Here is an 18,383-nt window from a genome sequence, read left to right as displayed (position 1 = left end):
AGGACCAAAAGAATTTGTATTCAAATTATAGATTTATGCAATTTTAAAAACATTCTGCATTTCAAACTTTTGTTGGCAATGCATAAATGCCATAAGAAGGAATTCTCAGGAGGAAAAATTATGCTTCTTTGAAAAAAATATCAAATAAATGGAATTTTCATAGTATTTAAATACAATTCAAATCAGCAAGACAAAATACTGCTTTAGAAATTTCACATTTATCACAAAAATTAAAATATATTTTTTTGTATTCGTGCTTCTGAAAACCACTTTCTACACTGACCTTTGTATTAAAAAATCAAATTTTTGAAATCAGCCTAAACCATTACATTGCCTTAAAATTTATTAAAATGACAACATGTTATTAAAAGTACTCAAAATCTATTCGGTATAAATTTTACTTAAAACTGTTTGCAAAAAAAAAAAAAAAAAAAAAAAAAAAAATCCACATTATGCATACATACTTTGCCAATCTAACTTACCTCAAGCACTTTGGTAATATCCTGGGTTTGGGCTTGAACACGGTGGAAACTTGCAATAAGAGCAACAGGTATGAACCCTTCTGAATTCATTCTTCTCCGCATAAAGAAATCTTTTTGCAAGTTTTCTTCACTAAAATAATATTCTCTGCAAAGAATTGATGAAATTCAGAAAATTGATTAAAGAATACAAAACATAATTGACACTCAAGTTCTATTATTTTAAAGTATTTTTATCAGAATTCAAGCACCTTTAGAGAAAAATAAGAACCAACATGATTATAGTGTTACAAACATTAAAACTACATTTTAAATGGCTTTCATGCAAGTTTTATTTGAAAAAATTTATTAAGCTATTTTTATTGCATATTTAAAATTATTAACACTACTTCATTAATTCAATTAATTGAAAAAAGTGTTACAAACATAATTAAACAAAGCTCTGATATAATAATCATGCTAATTTTATTATTTATGTACAAAATTTGCTTCTTTCCACAAATGTTTTCCAAACTCTTTCAATTTATTCAATAGCTTTTCCCACAGCAAGAATTTTGATAGAAATGAAAAGCTTCTTGTTGAACTAGTGCATTAACTTTACATTCAATTTCGGCAATTTTCTTTTCTAAAAGAAATATAATTTTCCATAAAGACATCAAGAAATCAGATAATTTAATATCATTTAGTCATGATGTTGATATTTTCAATTCTTTAGTAATGTTTAACCAGTGGATTCCTAACAGACTACTTTTTACATGGATCAAAAATGTTACAAAGTGAAATAAGATTCAAATTTCCCACATCAATATTTTTTTTGTATCAAAGATGAATCTTCCTCCATCAAAAGCTAGCTCATGAAAAAGGGCCACGGTACCATAGTGGTAAGTACTCGGCTTCCAGACCAGATAGTTTTAGATTCAAAACTCGATTCCACCGTACTGCGATGTAAGTGGGTCTGGTGAATGTTAAATCCGTTGGGGCCAAATGTCTTCCTACTGAAGCTTGGAGGGTGCCTTTCAGGTGTCTTTCCCGCCATCTGGTCATGGTTCAAAATTACGAGGACCATTCCAAAATAGTTCTAGAGTTGCTTCAAAATGGGATTTCAACTAAACTTGTTTATAAAATAATAATGAAAAATTTTCAAAACTATCCTCAGTTCTGTAAAATTGTCTTCAAATAAAGAGCAACAACTTCATCTGCCAGACATTAAAAAAAATCTAAAAACCATGTACAGATAATTTGACAATCATGCATATACTCCACGAAATAAATATGTACTGCATCAAAACAGCATCACTCGTTTTCAATTTTCTAATATAATAACACAGAACAATTCTTTTTCACACCTGCTAGTTTTCTCTGATCTTTTACTGATACATAACTTATTAGAGATCTATTTAGGAAGCATTCCATAGTGAATTTCAGGCTTGATAAGCATACAACTTCAAATATTTGATCTGGAATGTAAAATTTTCAATAATTTATCTCTGTTTACTCCTGCACTTACTTTAATAATCGCAGAAAATGACGCATTATTAGAAAATTACTAATAATGCATCATTTCATTACTACTAGCACTAATTACAAAGTGAAGAGATTTTACCTAAGAAATTGTTTTACTAAATTAAGAAAAAAAGTAGAACAAAAAGGTAAAAAATGGGTTATCACTGATATATGAGGAAATGGCTGAATATGCTCTGCAACTCTTAAGACAACAATGGAAGTAATTTCTCTGAAATTTTCTAGCATGCTCCCCTAAAAAAATTCTCTCCCTCTCACATAAAAAATTAAGGATACTGGAAAAGGACATGGAAACAATGAGCATTCCAATTATTTTTTATATAGTTATACATAAATGTTTTGTATTTTGCATTATAGTAAGAAAAACTAAATTTAGGAAGTATTTGGTTGACCAAATGAAACACAGCTACAATTTTAGAGTCAAGATTATTTTCTAAATTGTTGCATCTTTCAGTTCCCGCGTTTATACGTATGCGAATGTCGAGACCGACAAATGGCCAACTCTTTGAAAAATCTGGTTTAAAAATTGATACTGATCCTTACTTTAGATGCTAAAACTGTACACCAAATTTTACTAATATAGCTCTTAGCGTTTTGAAGTCTGCAATCAGATAGATAGAAAAAAACTTTCATGTAAATGAATTTCATTCAAAATTTGACAGATATCTGTAAATTTGGTGTTAGATAACATACACGTTTCCCACATCTAACTGACAGAGTTACCATAATCACGGGCAGATACTGATTTTAAAATTTTATTTTTTGGAGGTCTGAATCGTGGAGACAATTCTCTCTGAATACTTCACTTACAAGTAAAAAAGGAATTTCATTGGCATCAAATTACACAATTTTTTTTTACATCAAATATTTTCACATAAAAAAGTAAAACACTTTTACTGCAAGAAATTTTTTGCACAAAGTGTTTAAATAAATTATAACTGGTAAATTACTAAATGATAAAAATAAACTCTCAACAAATCTTTTTAAAAAATAACATATGCAGAAAAGTGCATAACGACTTAAAGATGCTGTTAGTAACTAAGTCAATATGAATATAACATTAATCCTAAAAAGAAAGGATCTTTATATGTAAAGAAGCAAAAAGGTGAAAGAAAAGTCGGGTAAATAAAAGATTCTCATTATCAGTACTTCTCTATACTCAGATAAAACCTTTTCCCGATACTTCTGGACTAACTGAAACTATTTTGGGGATGAAAGATCAGACTTCACAAAGAAAATGCAATCATACTATCAGGCAGATCTGACATTGTTCTGCAATGTAGTAATTTTTTTTTCCCTCCTCAGAAAGAAAAATATGCAATCTAAAGGAACATATAAAAGGACCATTAAAAATTAGCTGCATTTAAGGACTTTTAGTGATGGTACAAACCTTATAAAAGGGCAGAAAATTTTATTTAAGTCTTCTGATTAAGAAGATTGCAGCAAAATGCCAGACTTTTGGGGAGGAGAGGGGTCAACGAATGTATCAAAAAATTTAAAACCCTAATTGCACAAATCTAAATAATTTTCTAAAATTTCCTAAGCGTGATACAAAAAGTAATTACATTTGTTTTTTCAAAGTATCTTTTAGTGTTTCTTCAGACAATGGGTATCCATTCCAATAGTATGAACAGTAAGAATAATAGGTCATATCTGTTGGGACAAATCCATTCATGTCCTGGTAGTAAGCTTCATCTTGGGAATATCCTGGGGAAAAAAAATGTAATAATTACAACAGTTTTATAAAAGAAAACAGTAGTACCTTTTAATAAGAGTTAGGTTCTATTTAAAATCTTATCCAGGTTTTTAAAACCGTTTTCAAAATTCAAGACAAAAGCAAAGAATTCACTAAAATTACAGAAATTACTTTTCCCAACTTCAAATATCAGAAACAGGTAATACTAAAAAAAAAAAAAAAAAAAAATCGCAAATATTGAATAAAAAGATTTGGCAAATGTTCTCAGTATTTTATACATTTATGATAGTAAGCTATATAAGAAATGCATCCATGATTGGATTTAAGATACAATACAAATAGCAGTTTTCAAAATGTATACCTAAGAATAAGTTTAGTCTCCATTCAGCAGAGATAAATTTTTGATTTGATGTCAAATTTAACTGAACACTGATGCATTAACCAGAAATTCAGAAAAATGCCAGCAATTAGCAAAGAATTAAATATTATTCTAAACACAAATGTTGGGCCATCTTTTAACAGTCAAATATTTTTTTAAAAACCAGGCAAAAAACAGAGAATCATATAATGTGCATTAAAACAAATTATAAAGGAAAAGAGATGGAATAAAAAATAAGATTAAATTATAAATAAAAGCAATAATGTATATTTTTAAAGGTTATTGTTTTACGCTTAAACACGCTTAAGAGAAGTATACAAATACACAAATAGATGTTACCAATACAAAAATATTGAACAAAAATTTAAAATTTTCCCCATTACACAAATTAGAAAAAGTTTCTAAGCAATAACAGGAGAATTTCATATAATGCATAATACATACCCCTTCGCTTTGAATTCCAATCTCTAGAATACCCACGTCCCTTTTTACCTCGCTGGCGTGAATTGCCATTTCGATCTTTCCTGTTTTCTGTAAACAAATATTAAATGTTAACAAATCTCAAAAATTTGAAATTTAGGAGTAGCATTAAAAGTTTAGGAGTTATCTATATTTTTAAAAAAATAATTGCTTGAAATCAATATTCAATACATAGATCTTGCACAACAAAATAACTAACAATTATTTACAATGTCACTTTTAAAAACTTTAAAATTGAAAGGTACAAAGCAATCATATTTACAAAAATCAGAAAAATGTCAAAGTAAATTCTTGCTTTAATCTTATCCCTTTCAGAACCTTGTATGCAAGGTAAAAAGTAATGATTTTTTCCATTGAAAACGATTAATTTCTTCAATTTTTCACAAGCTAGCTTATTATTCCTTTCCTAGTTATCGGAAAGAATACTAAGCAATTTGCATACTTTCATAAACTGTGATTAGAAAATCTATGAAGAGTCTTGTATTAAACACCCATCTTTTAAATTTGTGACCATACTACGTAATGTAAGGACTTTTAAATTTAAAAACAGTCATGTTTAATGATAGAGAATGAAAAGGGTAAAGACAAAAAAATTAATTCAAAAAGAAAAATACTGACAGAAATCACTAGGGTTCTTTTTTAAAAACAGAAACCATAACCATTCGCACCAAGTTTTTGAATGTTAAAAATATTAAAAAAGATATGAGAGCAAGAGAAGAAAGAACAAAACACAGAACTTTCATATAATTTGTACATTACACTATTTGATTACCAGACTTTTCAGGGAATGGAACATTGAGCTGATTCATGCAAAATCAAGCCATTCATTTAACAAGTGTATTGTTTTTATTTTTCATGTATTCAATAATAAATTCATATAAAAGATTTTTTTTACACATTACCTTTTCTACAGATAGAAAGTTCACTACTTTTCACTTAAGAGAATCTTTTTTCCATTTTATATTACTTAGTTTTATTGTATTAAAAAAATTCTTCCTACCAGATTTCTTGGAATCACTTTCAGACCTCCGCCGTTCACCGTTGAAAGTACCATCATCCTTTCCCGCAAAAGCTTTTCCATTGCGAGTCAGCTTCCGTTTATCACTTTTTAATGTTTCTACATCTAATGGCACCCATTTTTGCTTAGATCCTGGAAACAGAATATCAAATACTTATAGCAGATTAACTAAATCTAAGAATATAAACATTTCAAAGTTTTTGAAGAATGTCAAATTGTCCTCAACTGGAAGAATTTAGTTACTTGACAGAAATTTATTAAAAATAAACTTTATTTCGTCTCTATTCTTCAAAAATTATGAAGAGAATTTAATCAACAAGACCATTAGTAGATTATTGACCAGTTAATGACTGGCTGCCCTTCCATTAGTGCATGAGTTTTCTTATGATACCCATTTTGTTTGAAAACGTTTTTAGTCGCCAATAATTTAAAATTTCAAAATTACCAATATTTTTTAAAATAATAAATACAATTTGCAACAATATATTTTATTGTAATGTAATTAGAACAATTTCAATCAAATTATTTGTTTGCCTGCTTTTGTCATTGTTAATGTTAAGACAAAAACTTGCATTCAAATCTGGAAAGAAAACTAATATTGTATTTAGAGAGCTGCAACTTTGTTTGAAATTTAGCAAGCAGAATTAGCTCAAGCTTTTAAAAAAAAAATATTTTAATCATATTTTTAATGGAACATATTTTAAAACAAGTAATATATTATGCAAATAAAATAATAACCTATATAATCTATTAAATTCATAATCTCGGTATACGTTTAGGATTTAATAAAAATTTGTATAATTTGAAATTTACATGAATTTTTCATTTTTTTCAATATTAACGAGAAATAGCTTATTTAATATCTATTTTCAAATCTGCATTATATAAAAAGACATTTTAATGAAAAAATAAATATAAAATTTACTATTACTATCGTATTATTTTCAACAAAACTACAGTTTTGATACATTTTTAACACTCATCTTACCAATAAAAGCTTCAATTTTAATTTTTTAATACGATTTTAATTCTCGTTTTCATCATTACCTGAAATGCAAAATTGTACATAGATATTCATGAAATTTTGCTAATTTTTGCACACATATCTGAATTATTAAGAATTTCATTGAAGTTAACGTTTTAATTTTTAAGGAGGTGGGAACAAGTAATTAAATTGTTTATTCTAAAATTTGAAGCTTTGCATTGGTTAGATGTTAATTGGATATAAATAAAGATTTCTAAAATATCTATCACACTAAAAAATAAAACATTTAAAAGTTTTTAAAAAGTTATTATTTAAGGCTTCTGGTTTAGCTTTAAATATTTTTTTCAACTATTCTAAATGAATCCTAAGATGCTAAGGGACATTAAGGTTCCAATTTTGGATATCTGAATTTGCTTCTGAGCAACAAAAATATTTTCTCAAATGTATATTATTCTTTATTCTATTAAATCATTAAGAGATTTAAATAGAAAATTTTAAATCTGATTCTCAAAAATAGTAAAAAATAGAAAATTTTTAATGAACAAAGGCATAGCTTTAACAAACCTTTTTTCCTTGCTTGGGGAGCTGTATTTGATTTCACAGATTCCTGATTTTCTTTGGCAGAATCATCATCTACACCAGTATCATTTGGGCTCTGTTCTTTAGAAGTTTTTGCAGGAACAGTATTAGCAGAACTGGATGCTTGCTTCTGTAATAAATAAACAAGTTAACAACAAGACTTGTTTAAATTTATCAAACATAATTAAATTTACAAAGCTAACATATGCTTTACCTCATTCATATGAACTTCACCCAATGTTGGCCACTCACTAAGAGATCTGGGATCCTCCTGTAAAAAGTGAATTTCACATACATTAATAAAAGTTAAAAGGTATCATTTATACATTTAAATTTCCATATTTATGTTTGCCTCAAAATACTGGTACACATGAACAAACATGATTTGTTGATCTTTTAAATTCAATTTTTTAAATATCAATAAATGCACTTCAAATATATTAACCTTCATAATGTATTTTATTTTAATTACAGGATTCATTATCAACTCAAAGATCAATTCTTCCAAAAAGACTATGTTAAGCTGATTTAAAAATCTCTATCCAATTTCAACTAAAAATTGCAAGAAAATTCAATAACTGAAATTAAATTTTGAATGTTAAAAATTTAAGCAAGTAAAACCTACCTTAGATGCTTCAGGAACATCCTGGGCTTCCATGTTTAACCGGCAAGAAGCTTCCAACTCCACCTGAAAATAATAATGTTATTTTTCCCTAATTGTCAGTATTTAATGCCTTTAATATGATAAGCATAGCATTTGCAATACTCTGAAGAAAAGCACAGCAGATAATAAAACATGAATAAAAATATAAAAACAAAATTCAATACGAGTATGTTCTTACACTAAAGTTTTTTAAATAGTCCAAACACACATCACAAGGAAGATCACACATTGATTTTTGCTCAAGATTAAATTATTTGCAAATGTTACAGATACGAAATAAAATCAATCCAAGTACTGCACCAAACACAACAGATAAAACTCCAATGTAAAAGTGCAGAATTAAAGCTAAGTAAATTCATTTGACCATTTTTTTTTAACTGAGAACAAATTAACCAGAAATAAAATTAATAAAAATAATGTATATTTCCATATACAAGCCGATCCTTGAGTGCGTTTTTTTTTTAATATCAAAAACTTCAAAATTCAAAACCCGTTTACAAGCCAGAATTAAAAACGACATTCAAAAATGTTGCCATGAGGGAAAAATATTATGAAGCTATTAAAATGGGGGGAATATTCTCCAATCAAATCTGCACAGAGCGCAACACCATGTGCCAATAGTTTCAACTTTGGTAACTATCTAAAGTTAGCACCCCCCCCCCTTCCTAATGCTGTCTTGTATACGATTTGCTGTATCCGTTTTAGTCTTATTTTCTTCGCTATTTTATTTTTCGCTTGAAAGATAAGCGGGAAAGAAATTTTTAAATAGTAAATTTCAAACAGCTACTTTTCAGGAGAACTCTTAACTAAGATCATTTTTTTAAAGGACTTAAAAATAAATACAGAAAAAGTGATATCTGGCGATATTTTATTGCTTCCGTCCAAATGATAAAAATGCATCTACGTTTTTTTTTTTTTTTTTTTTTTTTTTTTTTTGAGGGAGATTAGAAGACCGTATATAAGCCGACCCCCAATAGTTAAAAAAAATTATTGGTTACCAAGAAATATACGATAATAAATGGTAACTTGGTAAATAATTAAAATCACATGAACTGAAAATTTTGACAATGTTTAAAATAAAAATAGTGACACAACGGAAATCATTTCCCTTAGATTCAAACAGTTTATCTTACGATCTAAATAAAGGGAGGGTGAAAATGTAGAAATGCAGGATAATTATGATCCCCCCCCCATACCACGAAAAACTAAGCTCTTGAGATTTTAGAAAAGACAGACGAAAATTACTGGATTATCTCAGTGATCAAACTTATTCTAAAGTAAGACAAATTGCAGATCAATAATTATTCTGTTTGAGAAAAAGAGATGGAATAGATAGAATTTTAATCTAAGTACATTCATTATCTGTATACGAAAACAACTGTCTCAACTACTGGTATATACTGGCTCAGAATCTCCATCAACACAAGATAACCCAACATATTTTACCAAGTGTTTGTAGAAGGTAACTTTTCATTTACATCTAATTATGAGAATCCAAGAAATGACACTCTTTATAAATGCCACACCTATAAGAAGTTTTCATAAGCAAAAACGAGAAATGCAATTTTGAACCAAGTTACATTTCAAATTTAGTTAAGATATAAAATACGTCTTTATCACCTCAATCTCAAATTAAAATAGTAGGAATTTTAAGATCTTAATCACATTTTGTTCGATATTTAACATTACAGAAATAATACCCTTTTAAAATCATGACAAACAAAGAGTCAACATCAATAATATATACGTGAACACAGTCTATATGCTAGAATACAGCAAGTTAATAAAAACTTTATAAAATGGCAAACCATAAGATTGACACAAAACTCAAGCAGTTTAAAAAATATATTTGCTTATCTATCTTCCAAAGCATAAAATATTTAAAAACATGTCAAAGTAAATTACGACTACTGCAAGTAGCACCAATTTAAACAATACTGGAACAGTCAAAATGGATCTAATGAAATAGATTCTTTGTAATCAGATTTTTAAATTATAATAAGTTATTTACTACTAGCAACTAAAAATCTAAAAAGGTGCCATATAGTAAAAGTTCATCTGATTACAGTTAAAAGATGTTCCAGATAAATTAGATGTCTCTTGATTAGAGCTTCACTATATAAAAAGTGTACAAAACATCTAATAAGACAGGATTCTTTTTCTTTTGAATGTATACAAACAGAACAAAAACTGACAACCACCTCTATAAGACAGAATTTAAAAAAAAATGCAAATAAAATTAAATATTTGTTACATAGAAAAATTATTAAAAAAATGGAATATTAATCTTATAAATTTATATAGAAGCATACATGCATGAAATAATCTGCAAGGCTATGATGAAATGAATATGGTTATATTATGCAGCTTATCTAAACAAACCGAAAGCAATAATCCTCTTCAACATTTCTACTCCCCCCTTCATTTTTCTAGGCGAAAAGGTAAATCGTTATAGGCTTAATGACTCATTTAGTTAGCTATTTCAAAGCATATATGTCACTATATACATACCAGTAACTTAAGGATATTCTAAAAAGTATATTAAAATTATATGTTATTATCAACAATCATTTTTTTAAAACATATGCAATATTACAATATTTTAGGAATACTAAAAAATTTCCCAAAAATATTACCATTGCATTTGAATTATACCTTTTAAATACAGATAAAATAAGAAAGCTTATCTAATTAAAATTTCTTTTAAATTGAATTACTGAAAAAACCCTTGCTGCTATTACTGATTATAGAAAAGGCCACAAAAATTTTGGATATTAAAATTTTCCTCATCAAAATCACAGATCTAACCTATGAAGTATAAACCTTAAGAAATAATTTTTATCTCGCTCTTTATGAATTATCTTAGAAACAAGAAAACAATACCTTCAAATCGTAACTCCCTCAAAGAAACCAATTATAATACTATACGTCAAAGTTTAAAATTTGCAATCATTTACCACATAGGTTTTCTTAAAAACAGGTTAAAAAATTAAGGGGACGGGGAATATTATCAAGTAAAAGCTAAAAGCTGGCAAAAGAATTACACAGTATATGTTCCAAGACATTTTTAATGGGATATTTTAAAGCAAATTATTTCATTTTAATTACAATTTGAACTATTTTATGAAAGTCTTATGAAATAATAAGTAAAAGAAATTAATATCTTTAATAATGAAAGCTTAATTATAACAAACCAATACACATGGAGTAACAAAGAATTGAATCATTGTAGTAGCAAGAGTATGAAATCCATAAAATCGTAAAGAGAGAGGAAGGGGGGGGGCACACCACTTAAAAGTAAAACTAGAAAACCTGTCAAATTTAAAGAGCTACTGCAGAAATTATCCTATAAACAAATATTAAGTCTATATGAATGTTGTTCTCAGGCAACTCATTAAATATAACTAAATATTCAAAATGGAAACATAGCAAATTCTGAAAATATTTTCAAAGCACCTCAAAGCAAGATATTGATTGCACCTCAAACAGCATGAAAATACAAATGAATTATAGAGCCTTTTTCCTCATTCTAAAAAAAGTATTAAAGACAAATATACTGTACAATCCAGTTCCGATTAGCAACCATGTACATAATTCAGTTCCACATAAATAGATTTCTTTTACTCTGCAACATTCAAAGACGCTTTCATTTGCTTTAAAAACTTAATGCATGGTACTTTCAAATTTTATTGAAACTGACAGATAAAAAGTTTTATAAATTTAAACAGAATTATTAAAATTCAAATACTGAAGTAAGCATGTTGAATTTCAGTTCTAAATAAATTTAGGGTTATACATAGATGTAAGAGAAAAATATACAAATATAAAAATTCTATGATTTCCTTTATTCAGATATTTTTTCTTAGACTTATAGAAGTTTAAGGCTACAAAAATACATCTTATAAATTCATAATATTCACATAAAAATAAGTCAATATGTGCTTTGTATCCGAATTGTACTAGTGGAAAGCCAAATTTTTCGGATTAAATTGAAAATAATACTATTAGAAATCAAAATGTCAACCTGGTCAAAAAATTTACACAAATGAACAAATTGAAAATCATACTTAAATCAGATTCTATATATTGACGAATTCACAAAAAATTGTAAATAAATATGCAAAATTATTTAAATAATAAATAAGGGCCTTTAATAAAGCAAGTGTATTTAATGAAGTAGTTGATGCTAGATACAATTATATATGCTATCTGAATAGCCGGCATCCACTATTTAAATAAACAAATAATTTAACATAAAGCAAATATATTAACTGAAAGAAAATTAAATGCTACTTTGAAAGAAAAAGAAAAAAAAACAGCCCTGAAAAGGAATAAGCAAAAATAAAGTATATTATAGCCTTTGTTCTGAAAACCAAAGAAATCCGTATTACTGCATAGGTTCATTATTTGACTAAAATATTATACAAAATGGCTTTAAAGTCAGATTTGAGTGAAACTTCCCTATTTTTATAAACTAAAATAATAGCATCTACTAAGCTCTACAAATAAAAAATTAACTGAATTACGTAAATGAGAACCAATTATTTTATAAATTTAAAGTTACTCTTATAAGCAAATTATACCTAATTGTGAGTGATTTGTTACACAAAATTATACCAACTCCAACCTGTTGTATAATAGCCATTTGAAATGCAAAATGAATTCTAGAAAAAAAAAATATTAACATTTTCCCGAGTTTCTAAAAATATTTATATTGATTTAAATATATTAAAGCTATTTTCTCTATTATAAAATTTAGCTCAATTTGCCTTCTTTTTTAAATACTTACAAGCTACAAAGATTAAATCAAGTTATTCTAGTCAAGTGATATGCATGACTAGATATTGATAATATCGATTATCAATATCAATAAATTACATTAAATCATATGCTGATGATTAGGTATTAATGAACTCCTTATATCTTTCATACTATTAACTGAAGTTATTACTGATTATAATATAGTTACTATATGATGAAATCTATTAACTTTCAAGTACTCACTAAATCAAGTAACATAAATAGCTAATACATCAATTTTAGAAAGGTGCCTACACAATTCGGACGTTTAACTCGCATTATGAATGGCGTTTCATATCAAAATTTTCATCTCAAATACTTAAAATAAATCTGCAGATGCCGGCCCTTGAAATAAGATAATTTGATTTTTCTTTTAAAATTATTTAAAAAGTTTTAAGTAGGATAAATATGCAAAAGATATGTACCAAAAATTGGAAGTCCAGACATCGACTTATTTATCTTCTTAATGGATAAGTTTTACATTCAGAAAATATTAGAGAGGGTATGTAGATTAATTTTAACCTAAAAAATAAGTAATTTTAGAAGGGGGGGGGACCAACCTTGAAGTAATTTTTTTTTTATTATTATTAAAATAGAACTACGAGTACGGTAAAATAAACTAAATTGGGTATTAACAAAGTAAGTGTCCAATTTTATTTTATACAAATATAAATGTAGAAACCACCAGGAATAACTGAATATATTTCACCAACACTAAAACTGAGTAATTTAAAATGCTTTCATGTAAGTTTAGCTTGAAAAATCTTAATTTTTATTAACATTCCAATTCCTGAAAAAAAAAAAAAAAAAAAAAAAAAAACTTAAGTAAACAAACCTCAAACATAAAAGCGTACTAATTTTATTAAATATGATAATAAAAGGTTGTTCCCTTTTAGAGATTTTCCTAAATTTTCAGTTTTCCCACAAATAAATTTTCTTTACTCATTATATTTTATTAGCAGTAAAAAGTTTCTGGCTTGGCGAACAAGTGTATTAGCTTTATACTCAACTTTTAGCAATTTCTTTTTCTAAGAAATTTCTTTTCCAGAAAAGTAATAAAAAAAAAATCAGATTCTAACTTTATGCCATTAACATCTATTTCTTTTGCCACCCGTTTCCACAAAAATAGACAATATTTCAAATGGGCTAAGAATTCTAATTTTTTTTTTTTCCCCCATAATATTTAGTGAGTGGATTCTGCCAGACTGTTTTCATTGGTCATGGATTATAGTTACAAAACATTTTTCCTTCAAATTCCCCACTTCAATATTTTTTATTAATGCTGAATCCTCTTCCAACAGATACTTGTTCATAAGAATAATAATGTTGAAAATAAATTTTTAATATAAATTTATAGTCTTCAAATAAATGATAAAAATGACTACAATCTCATATCCTGATATTAAATTTATTGAAATCAAGTAAAGATTTAGCAAATAAATTTATAAACTCAAATTTGGTTCAAAGTTTTAATATTAGATGCATATTTTAGATGCTAAAACTGTGTGCCATATTTTACCGATGTAGCGTTTTGAAGTTATTCTGTTCACCTCTACTTGGATAAACAAATAGTCATTCAAAATTTGAAAAAAAAAAAAAAATTACAAATTTGGAATTAAGAATTTCCAACTCAAAGCTTTTTGTGTTATCCGGTTGACAGATAAATTCCAAAAGTGTCAAATTCTGAGGATTGAATCAAAAAGATTGGGTAAAAACTCAAGTTTGATTTTTTTTCCTTTCTCCTTTTTTTTTTTTTTTTTTTTTGAGATTACATTTCCTCCTCTTTGAATAGTTTGTATACAAAAAAGTAAAAAGGAATTTTATTGGCATCAATTCATTTTTGAAATCTTTCGGCAAGAATAACAAATGACCTACAAGTAACTTTAAGACATTCAACATTTTACTTTGCTTTCATTTTTGGAAGACTTGAATCATTTGGTGTAGACACTATTAGAAATCTACAATAAATCAACTAGACATTTTCCTGCACATAGTTAAAAAGTTCTAAAATTTTGCATAAGAATTAATTGAAGTAAAATATTTAAATAATTCACTAGTGGCAAGTCACTAAATAATGTTGAAATATATCTAACAAATACTCTACAAACAAGTAATTGCATGTAGAAAAAAAACCCTGCTGATTCACTGATAATAACCAATATTAGCAGTTCCATTTGAATACATAAGATTTGTAAAAAGAAAGTACTTCTATTTAAACAAGTCAAAGGAGGTGAAAGAAGAGTCAAGTAAATGAGAAAAATATATTTTAATCATTCTATCAGTACTTTTCAAAATTGAGAACGTTTAACCACTGGCCTCCGGATTCATCGAAATCTATTAAACATTGAAAGATCCGATACCACAAAGAAAATACAGGCTATAAATCAAGCAGATCTCGAATGGTGAAATGGAACCCTCCCCCTCCCCATCAGAAGGAAAATACAAGCACTTGAATTTAAAAAAAAAAAAAAAAAGCACTTTTAAGGTCCTCATAAGGATTATCAAAAGTAAGTAGTTTTTTAGGACCTTTAAGGACACTCACTATACACTCGGATTAGATTTTGTAATAAAATTTTTTTTTTTTTTCCTTTTCTTCTAATTTCAGAAATATTAAAATTTTCAGGAGGTTGACAAACAAAATGAATATTTCATCAAACATAGATCCCCCCCACACCTCATCGGACACAGAGCAAGTTTCTCATAGTAAAAAAAAACACCACAATTAATTTTTTTTTAATTTTTATTTTTTTAAGAAAGCAAAAATATTATAACTCTCAATGAAATTTATACCCAAAATTTCAATTTGGGACACTTTCATGACCTTTTAGATTAGTAAATACTTTGCAATTTTAAAGTGGTTAGTTATATAAACAAAATCTTGAAATAATTATTAATATGAATTCAATATAAGCTACAAGCATGAATTTAAATGAACAATGAACTGTATTATAAAATATTATAAGCCATTCAATTAGATATTCGTAAAAAAAAATCTTTGTAAATGCCTTTAGAATGAAATAATCAAGAATCTTGAGTTCATTTCAAAAATTAATCTTTATAAAAACATAGGTGATATAACCCTTCCAGAAATCCATGCAAGTATTATTACTTGATGCACATATAAATTGATAACTTGCCTATTAAAAAACATTTCGCTATATAAATCACTACTTACTAAAAAAGCATTTTTATAGGTAGTGATTTTACAGAGTGCTTTAGATTCTAATGTTCAGATATTGCACTAGAAAAGAAAATCAAATAATAGGACATGGTATTCCAATAATAGAACATACACACAAGTCGGTCACAACTACAAACATTGAATTGCTATTCCTATGATAAAAATATCTGAATATAGTCTACTTTAATAAAATAAAAAATATATCTTACGAGAAGTCAGATGCTTAATTCACCTTTTCTAGGCATTCAAAGAAGGAAAAGTAATATATATATATATACAACATACATATACATACACACACACTTGGAGTTGAATAATCACTGACCAGATAACTTTAAATCCTTAAAAACTTACAAGAACTTCAGAACCCAATTAATAAGTATATACATTAGAATTAATTTTATGAATATTGTTTTCTGACACTGAAGATACTAATAAAAATACACTACAAAATATTTTGACTTTTTCAGATATTAAATTTTTTTTATAGATTTCTGAAAATATTCATAGCTTGTAAGAATCGTTAAAAGGAAAAGAAATGAATTTAAAAAAATTAAATTTACCTGGTTAATTTTTTCTGTTGTGTTTTAAGTTAACATGGTTGTTTGATTTTTACTATCATTTCTAAACCTAATAGGTCAAGATCACCAAAACTGTTTACTCTGAAATTTTGCTGCAGGACCTTGTCAATTCAGGTTCTTCTACATTTTCAATAAAAATCATTTTAACTACCAATTCATAATTTTTTTAAATAACTAATTTCTTTATTATTTAATGTCGTTTACTTTACAACTTTGAAGTCATGAGTGAAAGAGGCTAAAGAATATACTTTTCAATTCTAAACCAATATATCACAGCTTATTATGTATGTCTACATTAGATAAACTCCTTTTTACCAAGATACAACTTTAGGCAGCGATTCCTCGCATCACGTGCTTTTTTTAACTATAAAATCTTAACCTGACTTCTGTAATCAGATACCCACAAGATATTTAATTTTGTATTTACTATAATAATCAGGGTGCAAAGCGGGAAATTGTTACAAAAATAAAGTACTTTGTCCAAAAAAAAATTAAGCACTATTTATATCATGCATACGCAAACCTACTTATTTTTTTAGCATAAAATGTTTTCTGTTTTATAATGATGCATTGTTTTTACTTGAAAATTCTTATATTTAAATGTGTTTTTAAAATTAATTTTAAATGTGTATTTTTTTTAATTTAGTATCTATTTCTGCAACACTGCAAAAGCACAGCATTCTCTTATAAAACAATTTTTTCGTTTTGAAAAAAAATATATAATTACCAAAAAAAATGAAGTCAACTTTTATAAGATTAACAATAAACAGCTTGGATCTTTTACAATATTTCTTAAAATTAACAAATAACTAGTTAATTTAGATGGACATATTTCTGAAAATGTCGACATTGATGTAAAAGTATATGAATTACCAAAAATCTAACCAAAAAGCATATGATCAAAAATTTTGCATTTGATTTTTATATATGCAGCAACAAATAAAATCTGACATGGCTGAGATGGAAAGGATAAATTTCCTCCTATGCTAGCTCACAATATTTAGCAGCTTAACTAAAGCATTTCAAGAGGTACCATCAAAACTGCCAAAAATTAACAACAGAACAATGTGATATTCTAATTAACTTTTTTTAAATCAAATTTTTTTAACAGAAAAATATAATAATGTTTAGAATTCTTCAATCTATAAAAAATTAGTTTAGCAAAAGTTTTTTTTTTTGAACATTTCAAAAATTTAATAACCTGCTTCTGTTTCTGCTTCAATATTACAAGAATAAATAAAAACTTTAGCTGTAAGAATATTACAGAAAAATGCGATTATATATTTTACGAATAAATGAAAATGATTTCATAGTATAAAATCGCATTACTTATAAAAAATGTTTTTTTTATAAGTAACAGAAGTAAATTCACAAAGGTGTAAAAAAAAAAATTTTTTTAAATGACAATTAATGCATTTTTAAAAACTATTTTTTGAAGCTAGCACGCAGTAATATATCCTTTTGTCTTAAAATTTAATACAGATTCAACAAGCAGAGAAATTGTGAACTGCTTTCAAGTTTTAAATTAAAGCAAAGAAACCATTCTTTTTAATTACAATGTTAACACGTTTAATATGATTCAACGATGAAGCAAAGACAATGTTTTAAATTTCTTTATAATAAAAATCATTGTCACAAATTACATCCAAAATTAATTTTCCAAAAATTACTAAAGTTTTAAAAAATGTTTAACAAAATTGGTATCATTGGAAAGTCACCCTCTAAAACTTTTCACTATAAAAATTACTTGCAATATTATAGCGGAAACATTTTTAAAATTCTGTTTTTATTTTTTCATTACTCTAATTAAAACTTTCAAAAATCCATTCTTAATAGGTTTCAAATATCCAAGAAGTACTTTCTGCCAAATCTTGTGTTCCTCACTTCAGTGGTTTGTGTTTAATGTTACTCTGTCAATCAGAACAAACTTCTATATGGATAGGAATTTTCTTTTTTTTTTTTTTTTGTATGAGGGGGAAAAAATGCAAGTTTCAAAAAGAGAAAAAGCAAAAATCATTAC

General features: G+C 26.7%; 1 protein-coding gene across 2 annotated transcripts in view; it reads right to left on the bottom strand.

Annotated features, from left to right (window-relative positions):
- The window catches only part of LOC129960125 (la-related protein 1B-like), a 42,378-nt gene that overhangs the window by 18,109 nt on the left and 5,886 nt on the right, over window positions 1-18,383 (bottom strand). For both annotated transcript variants that reach the window (XM_056073265.1, XM_056073266.1), the window contains exons 2-8: window positions 7,763-7,825; window positions 7,352-7,408; window positions 7,123-7,267; window positions 5,556-5,705; window positions 4,520-4,606; window positions 3,566-3,707; window positions 483-627 (exon numbers count right to left, since the gene is read on the bottom strand). In XM_056073265.1, the coding sequence (XP_055929240.1) occupies window positions 483-627; window positions 3,566-3,707; window positions 4,520-4,606; window positions 5,556-5,705; window positions 7,123-7,267; window positions 7,352-7,408; window positions 7,763-7,795 (759 nt within the window). In that variant the 5' untranslated portion in view covers window positions 7,796-7,825. The remainder of the gene's footprint in view (window positions 1-482; window positions 628-3,565; window positions 3,708-4,519; window positions 4,607-5,555; window positions 5,706-7,122; window positions 7,268-7,351; window positions 7,409-7,762; window positions 7,826-18,383) is intronic.

This window comes from Argiope bruennichi, chromosome X2 (genome assembly GCF_947563725.1).
Source record: "Argiope bruennichi chromosome X2, qqArgBrue1.1, whole genome shotgun sequence".
Lineage (NCBI taxonomy): Eukaryota > Metazoa > Arthropoda > Arachnida > Araneae > Araneidae > Argiope > Argiope bruennichi.
The sequence above is the reverse complement of the archived record's forward strand: the minus strand, read 5'-3'. Positions and strand labels throughout refer to the sequence as shown.